The 16,288-nt window shown below is 39.7% G+C and overlaps 1 protein-coding gene across 1 annotated transcript in view; it reads right to left on the bottom strand.

Moving 5' to 3' along the window:
• The window catches only part of ANKFN1 (ankyrin repeat and fibronectin type III domain containing 1), a 60,014-nt gene that overhangs the window by 33,348 nt on the left and 10,378 nt on the right, over window positions 1–16,288 (bottom strand). Inside the window, exons 3-4 of the mRNA XM_053994818.1 lie at window positions 14,143–14,337; window positions 12,004–12,117 (exon numbers count right to left, since the gene is read on the bottom strand). Of these exons, the coding sequence (XP_053850793.1) occupies window positions 12,004–12,117; window positions 14,143–14,337 (309 nt within the window). The remainder of the gene's footprint in view (window positions 1–12,003; window positions 12,118–14,142; window positions 14,338–16,288) is intronic.

Genomic DNA, 16,288 nt, shown 5'->3' with positions numbered 1-16,288 from the left:
GGCATTTAGAGGAGTGCTCCCAATATTTAGAGATGCTGGCACACTGTCTGAAGAGGAGTTAATGCCTTAATCTGAGCAGAATTGCAATCCTACCTGTCTGCAAGCCTGTGACCAGCAGGAACACCACAATACTGGTGTTGTGACTAGCAACAGCATGGCAGCTTGTTCTCAGAAATAATCAAAGACTGCTGAGTTCAGGGAGAGATGCTGAGTTTCCAAGGGGAGAATGGGCTGACATGATCCTCAAAGCCATCTCAGGAGCAGCAGGGAAGTTTGAGAGGTTTTGTGATAGTAAATCACAGGGCTTTGCTCTGATCTCCCAGGGCAAGCTGCTGCCCCAGCTCGTGTCAGTGAGCCCCTGAGTGCTGGGTGACACTGGGGTGTACCAGCCCCCTGAGGGACAACAGCTGCCTTGGGAGTGTCCCAATGTTATTGTAAAATGCAGGTGAACCCAGTGGGAAGAATGATGGTGTCTGACTCCATTTCAGAAGGCTGAATGATTTCTTTATTATAACTATGCTATAATACATTAATATACGATATAAAGGAAGATACTAAAACTACATACCTTCTTTTTCTAACTATCATATCTAGCTAACAAACAACTCGTGACCCTCTCTGAGAGTCCAGACACAGGTGGGTTGGATTGGCCATCAGGCTCAAACAATCCTCACCAGAATCCAACCAAGCAATCACCCCAGGTAAACAATTCTCCAAACACATTCCACACAGGAAAAACAAGGAGCAGAAATAGAAATTGTTTTCTCTTTCTTTCTCTCTGTACACCTCCATGAAAAATCCTGAGAGAGAGAGAGAAATGTGCTTGCCACACAATGTCCCAGTGCTCGTCCTGCCATGAGGTGCTGAGGTGCACCCTGGCTGTCCTGTGGTCCCCCCACCATCCCATCCTTCAGTGGCTGCCAGGCTGAGGCTCAGCTGTGCCTCTCCTTATGCAGCCAGCATTTTGCTTCTTTTTTAGCTTAGCCAGTGGTGGCTGAGCCCCATGGAATTGAAACACAGGAATATGATATTAGCCTGTGGATCAGGTTATGGTTATCATGCTTGAGGACCCTCCTTTTAAAGGACATTTACCTAACAAGATGGTGTACCCAAAGTTACTCAAAACTTAATTTTCAAATATATTTATTTAAAAACCTCACTTTTGGAAAAAAAACCCATCCCCCAGTTTCAATAAAAATTTCCATAACTGAAAAACTAATATTTTTTCAACAGCTGTGTTGGAATAGTGCCTTCTTTTCCCCCTCATTTCAAAGTATATCTGTCATAAAGAAACTCATAACAAGTTTTGGAATTTTCTTGCTTACTTACAATTTTAACAAACTTTTCCTTCCATGATTTTACTGACTCGAGTGAGAAGATGACATGATACAGCTTTAAAGAAATGCAAAATGATGGAAATAATTTATCAATTAGGTTTATATCTCCTGCTCTGCATTGCCAGTTTTCAGCTCTACTGTAATGGTCATCTAAAAATAATACATAATATTCTGCTATACGGATTCATTGGGCTAGAAACCTCCCAGGAGGACATTAACACCAATTTTCCTATTTTATTAAAGTGAAAATGAAGTAAGGAGGGGTAGAGCACCTTGTTCAGTCAACAGACCCCAAAACAAGGGCAAAATCCATGTATCAGGCCAGTGCTGCTCCCACTGCCTGGCCTTGGGATGTCTGCACCTCTTCCTGGTACCAATACAAAGCCAGTCACTCACGGTCTTACCCTGGTGAAGGAACTGGACCTAAAAATTATCTAATTTGTGCATGAGCAACCCATCATGAAGATTTAGCTAAATCTTTGCCTCCTTTGTGAGAGAGAGAGTGCTAGGAGAGAGCAAACAGAAATTACCAACCATTTGTGTCACACTGAAGTCCTTGGGACTTTAAGAAGGAACAAAAGGCTGCCTCACCTCAGCATGTGAATGCTGAATTATAAACATGCTCAAGTATAGAAAGCTGAGGATGAAGAGGGTCCTTTATAAGAGCCCAGGAACAGGAGCTGGTCTTGTAGACTGCACCAACTGTGCTGTAAAGGACCTGAAAGCTGTTGGGTGAATTAAGGATGGAGCATGTTCCAGTCCTGTTCTGAACACCCCAAAGGGCTGCTTTGTTGTGAACGCTGAATGTCTTTGCTGTTGCGGCTTTCCATCTGACACTTCATGTTATGTCAGAGCAGGGCTTTTTTGTGTGTTTAATATATTGGTGACTATGTGTTTTAATGAAGGTGCCCTGTATTCCAGAGCTAGCAAATGCACGATGTGTTGCTGCGGTCGCCAAGATAAGTAGTAATTTTTAAATAAACAGCAGTATAAACAGTTACATAAAACTCATGTAAATTGCTGGCACATAATTTTAGACTGGCTTAAGTTATGTAACTCACTTGTGGCCAAGTTTTTTTTTTTCTCCTTTTTTTTTTTTTTTAATACTCAATTCACGCACTTCAAAATAAAGGGAGAAATTTATTTTCACCTGTTTCTTTTCCACTCAAAATCTTTCTGTTATACTGAACATGCCTTTAACAGCTTATCAGAGAGATGGACAGACAGATAAAGGGCAAAGGGAAGACACAAAGCACCTCCAGACCCTATTGTACATTCATTCAGGAAAGCACCTTCTCTTGAGTCAAGTAAATAGCCTGAGCCACAGTAGAATTTGTTTCTTGTCTTGACATTTGTTTTTCCTTGCACTTATATTACTGAATTGCTGAGTAGATTAATTAGATTGAGGGACAGTAGTTCTGTTGCTGCTTGTTGGGGTCTGCAGAGTAGTGTGTGGAGCTGGGATTCTGGATTTTATTCCTGCATTTGCCACTGACTTGCTGAGTGACCTTGGGCAGTGCATTCTGTCACTCCAGCTTTTAAGGCAGGCTTGAGCAGCAAAGGTTCTGTCTCCTTCCCCTCCTCCCACGTCCAGGGCCTGGGCTGATGGTGGTCTTATCTTGTGTTTCCAAGGGCCTCCAAACAAATAACTGTGTTATTTATTAGCTTCCTTTGAAATACAAAACAGAGAGCACCACCAGAAACCACTTCACGCCATCTTTTTCTGCTTGTTGATCTTGAAAAAATTTTAATGATTTACTCTCATAATGTCTTAGCAGCTGGATTTAAGGTCATTAAACACTGCCATGCATATGAATAAAATCAGGATGAAAGACCCTAAACAAATATTTCTAAAACAAGTGAAGGGACCTGAACATTAGTGAAAAGCAGGAATCTGTGTATCCAGCTTTGATGGAGAACATTGTTTGCAGTATTTGGTCAGCTCCTCCTTGCTGTTTTCAACTGTTCTCTCCAGCTTGATTTAAGAAAGGAACCCAATTTTTTCAGATTTTTAGTTCAGGCTGTTTTCATACCTCTCTCATGTTTGGAAATCCTCCAAGAAATGATAGGAGAAAGACAAGTCATACCAGCTGTAGGGACTACTGACAGCATAATGCTTCCATTAGGAAAAAACAAATGTTTGGCACTGAGCAGTTTGTGCAAACACAGAAGTTAAAACACAGTCATGGCCTGGGACTTGGATTTCTAGGTACAGCTTAAATTAAAACCTGAGCTCCAAACTCCTCTAAATACTAGTGTTCATTATTTTGGATCTTATCTATCGTTTCAGTTATTTCTGTAAACTTATCCAAGGCTCTTTGTACGGGGTTAGAAGCATCAGTAAGGCTGAAGAGGAATGAAAAAATATGCAAACAAACAGCTCTGTGCCCACCTGAGGCAAAAAAAGCATCACTGTGGTGGGAAAGAGCTGCAGGGCGTTTAAAGGCCTCTCAGCAGAACAAGACAGAACAGTGCAAGACAGAGTACCAAAAAAAGCATATCTAGACCATTCCTAGAGAGCACATCTTCATTTGCAACTTCCACGGCTATAAATATTCACTCTACTTATTTAAGAGATTTTTTTTTTTTTAATAATCAAATACTTTATTTGCAGTAAATCTTCTTCCCAACAGCTCTGGGCTCCTTTGGATTTTACGCCTGCTAATAATAACCAATGATGTTAAATAACCTTTCTTGTGGCCCTGTTTCTGGATGTTCATTTGACCCAGGCCAGAATACTCTATTTTATGTCTTGACATTTATGGGAACCATTATGACAGCAGGCTGGGTGCCAAAGACACATCTTTGCTTGATCATGGTTTCATGACTAGTTCATCTTAAAGCAAATCTGCAGTATATAAATGATTTATAAGATACTATTTTTGCTGAATTTTAATAAAATTCTCACCAAGAGAATATAAAAAAATAAAATTTATCTTTTTTCTCAAGTATTTGATTAGCATTTTTTAAATTCCAGCAATTCTTTATCTGTTTGCAATAAGGCCAGCTATTCCAGTACAAGAAAGGAATTTTTTCCTCTATTAGTGAAAATTATATTTCTTCCTAACATTTTATAAATAACTAAGAAAATGTGCCATGTGGGTGCACATGCAGCCTTCCAATGTGGGCCAGTGGTTAGAAAGCTATAATGGATTATAATAACAGCCAAGATTTGTTTCTCAGCCCTGAAATGACAAACATACCCCACTGTGGCCATGGAAAGAAAAGTGGGAGAGAGCATGTGTTGGAACTGTGAGAGGGGATTGAAGAATAAATGGGGTTCTTATGCAGAGGTTTCACGTCCTAGAGAAGCTTGGCTTGGATTCTGCGAGCTTCCCCTCCCAGTGGGAGGGTTGCTCTCCTGCGCTCTGTGCAGCCAGGGCTGCGGGAAGCTCTCGCGCGCGAGGATCGATCGTCGGTGCAAAGCGTGGGCGGGCAGGCTCAGCTTCAGCCCAAAACATGACATTAAAATCGAGTTAATAATCAGCAGCTGGGAAAATGCACACAAAAAAGTAATCTATCACAATTTAAGAGGCAAAGCAGAGCACTGCACAGTGTGGGGAACAAAGGAAGGAAATACTCAGAGGCTAATTCAAGGAATCTCTTCAATGGGATTCCACTCCTTGTCCTCTAGTTCCTCTGTGATATGAAGAGGGACTTTGCTGCATAGACGTTGATTAACCATATTTAAGGCTTTTATTTCTTTATAAAATAATCCCTACAGTAACTTAAAGAACTTTTGTCTTCCCTAGCAATGCAGACAGGCATGGTAGGCAAACAAACCTTGATTTGGGGAGATTTTACTTAATTTAATTTATTGCCAATTAACACAGATTTCTAACAATTCATTCAAAGTGAGAAGAAAGTAAATATAATTTTACAAATATCTAAGTGAACACCTTCCCACAATCTTTCCTAGATTGAACTTAATATCCTTGTCCTCCCCCTCTCTTGCTGTCAGCTTCCCTTCTCTCTGTTGTGGCTTTCACTCATTGCTGGGTTTTCCATCACACTGAGACATGGCCAGGCCAGCTGTGAGCAGCACACGGCTTCTCCTGACCTCCTCCCCTCCTTCAGTTGCCCCTGGTACTGGAAACTGCCATCCATGCCCATCATTGCGCTCAGGAGTGAGCCAAGTGGGTGCTCAGGTGTGAACTGACTGAGCTCAGGCATGGGTTAAGAAGGAGCTCATGGGAGAGCCAGCTGGGTGTTCATTAGTTAATTATTTGCGTGCTTGTGCAGAAACTGACGAGGTATTCATGCCTGAACTATCTCATGCATGGAGGCAGGAAACCCTGCAGTTTAGGCTCAATACACGAGGTAGCAGCTTGCAGCAGATCCCAAGACGTGATTCCAAATTTACAGACAGGCATCAGTTCTGGGGGTCAGATCTGATTACTAGACCAGGATCAGGCTTTGGCTGGGGAGGCAAATAAGACCCAGACCTTTGATGCTTGTCAATGGTCCAAGAAAGTCCATGATGGGCCAGAGAAGACTTAAGATGAGGCTGTGAGCAGGGAAATTTTGCCATAAACCCTTTGAAGACACTCTGGTTTTGTTTAAGTCTTCAGTGAGTCTTCATTCCCAAATCCATTAATCAAAATAGCTGCTAAATCATGGACCTCCTTCAAGACAGAAGCTGAAGGTCTTGAGTCCCAGTCCTGCCACTGACTACAAGGAATTCACCTCTTCTGTGCCATACCTATGAAATGTCTGTAACAGCCACATACAAACAATTTAAAAAAACCCCAAAACTCAATAATTTTGGTAAGTCAAAGCAAATGTAAAAGGCAAAGCAATGTCTAAAATTCAACAGCATCATGATACGAGCCTTTTTCCTCAGAAATGAAGGCAGACAAAAGTAGAGACTGTATGTCTGGGTTTTCTCATAGCTATTCATCCTGAGCTGCTATTCAAAATCCTTATAAAACACAAAGCAGGAGGAAAGAATGATTCAGCTGAGTAACCGGTGTTTGATTAGCTACATTAGTTAATTTCACCATCACTTAATTTGTGATTCATGTTCAAAGGTGATTTTAAATACATAACAAACTTAAATAATAGAAGGTCTTAAATTTTATGTTAAGTCCAGCACATACTACAGACATTGACAGGAGCTAGAAATAGAAAGGTTTGTTTTAACTTTTATACATTTCTGTACTGGCTAGGAATAAAAATAGAAGTCAAATTGCACAGTCCTGTTAGCTACCAAAATGTAACGTGCAAATAAAGTGCCCGGGAGACCTAATAAAATGCCATAAATGAACTACTGTAAAAAATATCAGACCACACCTATTCAGCAGGATAAATTCAAATGTCTTACAAAGAAATGTATTCTCTTTTCTTTTTATGGAGCAAGAACTGTTTTGAAAAAAGAGAGAATGAATTTCAGAATATACAAATAATATACAAAGAAACTTTGAATAATAAGTGGAAAGGGCTCAAGACCAAGTGCTCAATTCTACTATGGACTGGACCAGAATCAAGCAGTGACACAGCATCTACTTTAGAGACACAGAGGTATTATTATTAAAGCACTTTGTTTTCATAAGACTCGTTTCCACAAGCATTAATTTCCATAACCAGGGTTCTTCTAGAAGTCAAAGAAAGCACAGGCTTGCTGCCTTCCACTCTGACACTGCTATATGAGCTGATATTTGCCACCAAACTGGAGAAAGCTATATAGAGATATGGATATAGAGATATAGAGATATAGCAATGTATCTGTATATTTAGGTCTTTGAGGATCACTGCAGGGAGCCTGCTATGGAACAAATCCAAACTTGGTCAAACATAGAAGGCCAACTTTTGATAAACATATCAAGTACATAATTAAAAAATGTGGTATCTGCTCTTTGTATGTGTTCATGGGGACAAGCAGAAGCCCACACAAAAAGATGAGATTATTTGGTTGTGAAAGGATTACCCCCAAGAATAAAACATGCAGAATCACACAAAATTTATAGATCACTCCTGTAAAGTCTTGGAGGTTTTTCACACTGAAATCTTTAATGTCAATTTTCCACTGACTTGGCGAGAAGCCAGCTGAGAATCCCAGATCCAGGTTTCTTTTGAGCTCCAGGGCAGGTCTCAAACAGGCCCAAGCTCCTCATTCCTCAGCACAGGTGCTGACCCTGAGTGCAAAGGCAGGTCCCACCATCCTTTACAGAGACTCCCAGTGACAACAGTAAATTGTACTGCTCTGTTCTGGACTGGAACTGACCCTTTTCATGAAGCTGTGTGACAGCCACATCCTGGGGCTACTGCATATCCAGCCAGGACTGAAACAGGGACTCAAAGAAAATTAAAATTATTCTCATTAAAAAAAAAAAAAAAAATCTGAAATGGACCATAAAGTGCTTTGGAAGAAAGGAGGCAGGGAATGACCTTTTCTCAAAATTTAAGCAAAACATAACTTCTTCTCTTCTGATCTAAGCCAACCTGTTTTGTTTTGTTTTGTGTTATGAAGAGCTACACTGACTGAAAATAAAAATCTTCAGCCAAAATAAATCCTGGAAGGCAGCTGGGAAGTTCTAACAAACATGAAATACTCTGCTAAAAGACAAAACTAAACAAAAAGGTAACAAGGGCTGAAGTGGCCCAGACAGCTCAGCATCACAATCTGGAAAATAACTTGGCATCCACAGCTACAACCAAACAGAGAAGATTAGCTTTGTTTGCTACATCAAACATGTCTTTCTTCCTCTCTCTTCAAACATAAATAGTTCCAGGCTCTAAAATAAATTAGCTCAACTTGGGTTATACAAGCTGTTTCATTTTTTTTCTACAAAAGAGAATATAGATGTTTGTTTAAAAATTGTAAATAAAATATAAACAGAGATTTTTCATTGCATGGTGATCCTTTCCAGTAGGTAGTGATCAGCACTATGTCCATTTTCCTTCCTTATTCTATACTTTGATATCACAGCATTATTATGACTACTTCTCATGGGAAATGGATGAAAAAAATCATGCAGTAAGAGGAGGTTTATCTGTACTTATTCACTGTAAAAGCAAAATAATAATCAGGTTTAAAATCCACAGAAAATAAATGCGACAAAATTACCTAACATGACTTTTAATTTTTTTTCTTTGAAAAAAACCCTGCTTTCTTTATGTGTATGTGTTGTGTGGAACATGTGAACCCAAAAAAAGCTGCTTAGTAAAAGACAGCAGTTCTTAAAGCCCAGCAAGCACTTGCTGCTCGTCTCCAGTGGGATGTTCCTGGGGGCTGAGTGCTGTCTGTCTGGATTATGCTGCTGTGGAGTGTTTTTCATTGAGATGGTTGCAGTGGTGCAGCTCTGGGATAACAAAACATCCTGCAGTACCAGTGTGGTGGTGTAAAGAGAAAGCTCTTCCTGGCTTCAAACTGTGGCAAGTTGTTTTGTATGTTAACGTGGAACGTTTTGATTGTGTTTCCAAAGATGTAAAACTAAAGCAGGTCCTAAGTACTTCCATGGTGGGATGTGAAGTTTGGCTCTAGGGCACAATTAGCCAAGGGCAGGGTTTTTTCCTCAGTATTACAGTGATGCTTCACATCCTTCCTGAAACTGGCTGGGGTGAGGTGTCTCTGGCTTGGAGTCTTTCTCCAGCATGGAGCAGATTATTACTTTTATTATTGATTTATGCCATGCCTGTCTGCTTCCAGCCTCAAAACACTTTACTAAGTTACAATATACTCAGGAATCATTTCTCGTCAGCCACCACCACGCTGCAGCCTTCTCCAGAGGGAAACTGAAGGGAGCCATTAGGATGGTGCCTGCAACATTAAACAACAATCCAGGAGAGGAAGTAAAGAATACTCTGGCTCCTTAAAGCAATGGTTGAACAGAATGCAGTCACTGAGCTGCCATCCAGCTGGGACACCAAAGTCAATACCCATTCACCGTGTGTGGTTAAAATTAAATCTCCTAATGAAGTGAGATGGTTTTAGTGGTTAGAGAGTGAGTGCAAAGTATTATTCTCCTGTATGATTATTTCTAAGTTATACAGCTAACAAGGGAAAAGATCACACACAGGAAAACAGCAGACAGTTAGATAATGTTCCAAGCCCAGTTTCTAAAGGACATTTGGGCAAATAAAGCTTTGGGCAAAATAATATATTAAAAAAAAAAAAAAAAAGATGACACAAGATAAATTGAATTGGCAGTTTTTCACTGTTTTTAGGGAACTAAACTAAGCTGAATTGAATTGATTTCAGTTTTTATTCCCTATAGTTCAGGTCCAGAGAAAAAAACACTATTAATTTCTGTTAATGAGCAGGTATTCCCTAAACACAGTTTCAAATGTTCCAGAATTTTAATTTGCTTAGAAAAAGAAATGGTAAAGTATTGAGGGGGAAAAAAAAAACACATTAGCAGCCTTTTTTTTTTTTTTTTTTGGTTTGGTTTGGTTTTTTTTTGTTTTGTTTTGTTCCTGAATTAGCAAAATGCTTCAATGGTTTTCTGGACAAGAGGTTTATATATCTGACTAAAAAAGATCCTCACACTTTGTTATCAAGCTCTCCTTTCAGGGCTAGTAATTGCTAGCTGGTTCTAATCATTCTTGCAAGTGATCATTTGAAAGGTTTATTTTATGACCTCACAAAGTAGCACAAAGAATCTCACTCCATATTGCAATAAACAATTCTACAACCAGTGCTTAATTAATTCCTGAAAGTCACCAAAAGGAACTATTAATGATCTTTCTTTTTATCTAACCATAAATATACAAGTCTCCTGGGACAAAGGATTTAAAAAGAATATTCTGGCAAGACTAACTGTCAACTTGATAAAGCATAAAATGATCACAAGTGAGGGTAATTCAAAATACAAGGCAGTGCTACCTGGTCTGATCAGAAAGTTAGGTCAGGTTGGATTAAATTTCTCTGAATGCTGTGTTTATCAAAAACAGGACACCACTGACATGGTACAAACCAGGCTCAACCCAAATGAATACCCAAGAGAAAAGTACTGAAACATTCACAAAATTATTTTTCAAAATTAGCTCTGTTTGAGAATTTGATTTCCTGTGAAAATACCAAGAATCATTATAATTAGAGGGTAGACAATGTTTCAGGGTTATTTAAAATACAACCATTACAAAGAACAGACGGATATTTTCTAGAGAATTTTGGTGTTTTAGGAGCCCAAGTATTGTTTTCACAAGTAAATCAGGCAGTGGGAAGCTCTTAAATGAAATTTAGTTCCCTGGCAACACAACCCATTGCCAAAAATTAGATTTAGGCTTCTAAAGGGCTTTGATGTTTTTGAAAATCACACTTCCTGCAGCACTGCACAGTTGACTAAGTGCAATACAATAATTTGCCTTCCACTGAGACTATGAGGCATTATCACTTTGATGGCCTCAGTAGTGTCTGGGAGGTTGTTTTTTTTTTTTTTTTTCATAGAATAAAAAAAATTATTTTGCTGGGCACAGCCAGTGATGAGTGGAATCTGTGACCAGAAGCAGGAGGAGGAAGGAAAGAGACAATGTACCTTTCCCAGAATAAGCTCCTGTAGTGCTTTGGGAGCTTGTGCTGATGCCAGTGGAGCCTGTGCACTGCATGTCCTACCTTTGGAAGGGCTCCCTGAGCTGCTGGACCCTCGAGGGATGGGGTCTTTCTGAATCTCTCCTCTTGAAACTATCCCTGGGACACCCCCCATAGAAACATGAAACAGATTCCCCACCATGCAGCCAGGACAGTGCTGGCTGGGAGTATGGAAATTTTAGGTTTAGGCACCTCTGAAAGGAGTTTTCAATGATTAATACAAAGAAACAAACACAGCAGGAATCATGAAGGGAGAAACTGGGGGAAATAACCAAGAGGACTTTCAGGCTCCCACTCCTTGACTCCCCTGGGCAGGACCAAGGAGGCTTCAGATCCCCAGTCCCTTGACCTGTGGGAAGATTCATGCTCCCACTGGAAGATGGAGACTGTGGATTGCTATGCTTAACACTGAAGAACGTACTGTTCCAAAGACTGTAGAAAACCTGAAAGTTCCTTTAAACAGGAAATTTTAAAAATTCTCATTTTTGTTCTAATCTTCAATAAAACTTGCTTTTTTTCTTAATGTAGGAATTTCCTGTGGAACAGAAATTCTGTTTTAAAACCATCTCTATTCAACAGGGCTATTCAGATGGAAGCATTTTCTTATTCATTCCACTTTGCAACTAACTGGTGCCACCCCAAATGTATCACTCTTCCAAGAATGATGTGGCAGCCCTGGAATAGCTAATTAATTGGGCTGTATGATGCCTGTGCCAGAAGTTTCAGCTTCCAGAGGCATTCCTTTAAGGAATGGTGGTGTGGGTTTGGCTTTTACAAGGATACACATGGTTTCAGGAGCCCACAGGCACCAAAAGTTAGTTTGTGTTTTGTAACTGTTCATCTCAACCCAGTCATTGAGCTGATGTCTTAACCACAGTGACTCAAGCAAACTTCTTCAAAGCACTCATGGAGAAAGCTTTTGGTTAATTTCTTTTTCTTTTTGTTTTTTAATAAAAATTTTGTCCTTGGGTAATCTTTCAAGAAAATTCCACTTCTATGTCTGTTTACTGGGAAAATAATTACATTTAAACACTACTTGCATCATAATATAACCTCTTGTAGATAAATACCTTTCCCACTTAGCCCTCAAATTTTTGTACATTGTTAAGGGGAATGAAAGATGTCTAAATCCAGTACCTTTATACTTGGTCACCACAGCTGAGTTGACACTGAGGGGTTCTTGGAAGGTGACAGTGAGTGATGTGCTGCTCGTTACCATGAGACAGACATTGGTTGGCGCCTCGGGGGCTCCTGGGAAAGAAGAGAAAACATCAGCTCTTCAGCACAACAAATCCTGTTCAAACAATGTTCCTGAGTCTTCAAAGAACCCACTGAAAATCACCCTGCAATTGTGAGCTTTGGGTTGTAGGTGTTTGTGTTTTCTGCCATTTGAGCATTTTAATTAGTGACCCTACTAACAATATCCTGCAGACACCATTTGTTTCTATCATGTTTTTTGGCTCCTTTTTGGTTAAAAATATCTTCCTGCATATATGTAACCCAATAAAACAGATCCATGCTAATTATGTCAATGAAAAGCCCCTATAAATCTCTTGGGGTGGATAAGAGGAGAGGGAAAGGACAAAACCACAAAGAGCTAATGAAACCTTGATGGTTTCACTAACAAACTCAAATTTATCAAAAACCAGAAAACATTTCTATGTTATTGGGATTCAAAAATTGCAAATTCCACAATTGTTTTGGTGTAATAGTTCCAAAATACAGTTGTCAACTGAGGTCTAACATTTTTGTTTAAAAAAAGAAAAGGAAAAAAAAAAGTTTAATTTGCAGAATATCAATCAGATCAATTCAGAAATCAAACACAAAAATATCATGACTTACTGCTGGGATTGATTTAAAAACTCAGTATATTAACTTTCACTATTTCTGTATTTCCTGTATTTAGTATCTAAGAGAAGGAGCACTACATCTGTCTTGAAGAAATAACCTTAACATACGATAAATTTGCAAAAATTATTTGTGAGTACATTTATATAAAGATGGTTTTTAAAATGTTAATGGCAATGATTGTATTTCATCACATAGGATACAGCTAAAAAATCCATGTGTCTAGAAACAATTCAGGCCTGTTTACTCCTTCATTTGGGCCCAAATTCCATTTAATTTGGATACAGACTCACTTGTACAACTGTTTAAAGTGACTCAGTTTGTGGCTGTGGTGATGAAATGGATACCAAGATTAAGATTAGTGCTTATCAAAATTAAGGTTAAATTTTCACAATGTTTATGTGCAAAATGAAATTTCACTGCTTGATCAAGTATTTAGAACAATCCCATTCCAAAGTAGTAAGTTCTTTTGAAAAATAATCAAATTACAACAGAGAAAAGGCCTATGTCTCTATCCCTCTTCCTGCCTATTCATATGTTGTTTTATAGCATCCTGTTATAAATTCTGAACATGTTAAATGAGATCCAGGAGTAAATGTGAAAAGAGATAAGCAGGGCAGAATCATTGCATCCTGAATGAAGAGTTGGGATATTGGATGTCGTATTAATTTTATGCAGCATAAGGAGTCATGTGCTTGTTTCTCTCAGATATTTAGCCCTTTCTTGTTCTAACACCCATTTCCTTCTCCCTCTTGGAAAGGCTATTTCACCTTTGTGCCTCGGTTTCTCCATCCCTACCTCCTCCCGCTCCTGCCCACAGCAGAGCCACAAGGATCAGCATCTTTGGAGAGGGTTATCAGCTGCAGATTCCTGCCTGGAATTTTGCTGTTTCCCTGTACTTGATGTAGTTTTTGCCTTTTTTCATTTTATATGTTCCCTGTATTCTCCACACATATATTTGGAGCTCTGTAGCCTATTGTATTAGTAGCTAGTTTTCCCAGTACTTTTCCATATCCTTTCCTTAAGCAGAAAGATAAAACAAATTCCAGAGCTCCAAGCCCCAGGAGGTGCAGGGCCCCAGTGCTGTCTTGGTTCTTCCTGGGAACCAAGGTTGAGAACAACTCCTTGAGATCCATTTCATGGATAGAGCACAGCTAGTGCCGAGGGGGGCACTCCAGAGAAGGGGCTTGACCTGGGGGGGGGGGAAAGCGCATCACCACTTATCCTCCTAATTGGTGCTTTTTATGCATTATGCTAATTTTCTAAAATCTATAAAAATATACTCATCCCTGCAGGGTTGGGCTTTTGTGGACATCTTTCTACAGCTACCCCTGAAGGCCTTCAAATAAAGATCCTCTTTTTTATTACCTCCTTATTAAAATTACCTCAAGTTTTATTTCCAAGTTGAAAAAAATGCAACATACTCACGGGCATGCTCATAGCCGGCCTTCATGCGCTGGTAGAGCCTGGCCCTCCACTCCCAGCCCTTGAGCTGCTTCTCCCTCTCGGCGCTCTCCGTGCCCAGCCCTTCACTCGCTGCTTGTGCTGATAATTCTGCCACTCTCTGCTGGGCCTCCTGCACCAGCATGCTCAGGTGCACAGACCTGCTCTCCACGGTCACAACTGCCAGGAAAAGAGAGAAATAGGAAGTGCTTGGCAAAATTTTGGCCGTGCTCAGAACACATCTTAGGTTACAATGTAAGATGTACCCAAAAGTGTGTATTCTATCACCATCTTCATAAGCTGTTAAAACCAGGCGGGGCAGAGTTCCTTATTTCCTTCATGACTCACCCCTGATAACTCTGAGGGATATCTTCTGTTAATGGGCCATTGAGTCTCACTGCATGGCTGATAAAATTACATCATCCCATTGGGAGATGCTCCGCTCAGGGGGAGGAACCAAGCATTCCTACCTGGATATAATCTGATCTTTGGAACACCACAGAAGCCTTTTCCGACTGGATTCTCAGAGGCCAAGACCTCCATAACTACCACTGGACCTTCAGAGGAAAATGGAGCCATTCTACAGGATCACTGCTTCAACAGAACCACATTTGTCACTACAGGAGAATTGCCTGTCACATTTCATTGCTTGTCACATTGCAGTCACATTTCATCTGACTGCTACCAACACCCTGAACAACAGGGTGTCGGGTTGTGTTCTGACAGCGTTTCTGTATTATTGCATTTATTTTAATTTTCCTTAAAGATCTGGCCACTTAAATGTCATTAACAACATGAATAAATTTGCCACATTTTTCCCTCTGGTATTTCTCATATGCTTAAAATTGTCTTAATTAGACTGCAATTGCATATCTGTTGTAAGTCAGAATATGAAAACCAAGCTAAAATAATAACCTCTCTCTCCAACCTCTGCTTCAGTATAGTATCATAAACTTACATTAAAAAAAAGGTGATTGAACTGGTTACAAACACAATATATAAATTTCAACAAAAAAGAAGAGATGTGATTAGCAAAATTAAGAATTTTTTGTGCTTAAAGTCCATGGCTGGTAGAGAATGGATCTCTTTCCAGCTTTTTGTGCCACAGTTTTATCCAGAGAAATTAATTAGTCCTCTGACAGGCAGTGAGCAGCTTGCTATGTGGAGATTTTTTTCCTCCCATGCTCAGAAAAATATTCATTTGATGTTTAGCAGTTCAGGTTTTCTGTGTGAACTACTGTGAGCTACATCAAGGTAAAATTAAGATCACATAGGTTACAAACCAGAATAGGTTTTATTTTAGCCCAAGGTCCTAAATAAGCCCCTTGATTGTACAGTGAAATGTGGTGAATCAAGTCTTATTTTCAGAGTTGCTCTTAGTGTAAAATGGTTCAATCTGCAGTTTAGAAAGTAGGACTTGTAAAGAAGTTTAATTTGAAAATAAATGCAGATATTGATTTGGTTTTCAATATGCAGGAAAGAGTGCACAAGAGTAGGAATTCTGAAATCACAGAAAATCTCTTTGGTGTTTGGTGATTTTGCAGAAGAGCTCTGAGATAGCCTTAATTTAAAGGGCCTCCTTTTACCATAATCAGTGCCCTGGCACATGTGGCTTTTCTTAGCAATAGTGAGGAACTGCTAAGTAGAGACAGGCAGGCTCTTGGTTGCCCCAAGTCTTTCACAGGAACAGCAGGAATCTTACACAGACTGAACCCATCATTCACTTGCACAAGTCAGGAGCAGCAGACATTTCTGAAAATATCAAACTGTACCATATAAAGCACCAAGACTCTCATAGATTTTTGACACCAAAACACCACAGGACCAAATATGTATGTGGATATGAATGTGTTATTTCTAAACTGGGATTATATGGGACAAATTAGATTGGAAAGGACCTTCTCTAGACCAATCCTCTTCAAAATAGGTTCAGCCAAGAGGTCAGACTGAGTTACTGCAGGTATTATTCAGTCTGGTCTTGAAAACTTCCCAGGATGGATGGAGATTTTTCCACTGCTTCACTGTCCTTATAGCGAAAAAGGTGTTTGTTTTATCCAGCCTGAACCTCTCATTTTAACTTTTGCCTCTGTCTCTCATAACAGTATGACAGCCAGAGTTTAGCAGAGTCTAA

This window comes from Vidua macroura, chromosome 19, assembly GCF_024509145.1.
Source record: "Vidua macroura isolate BioBank_ID:100142 chromosome 19, ASM2450914v1, whole genome shotgun sequence".
NCBI lineage: Eukaryota > Metazoa > Chordata > Aves > Passeriformes > Viduidae > Vidua > Vidua macroura.
This window is presented reverse-complemented; position numbering and strand designations above follow the sequence as displayed.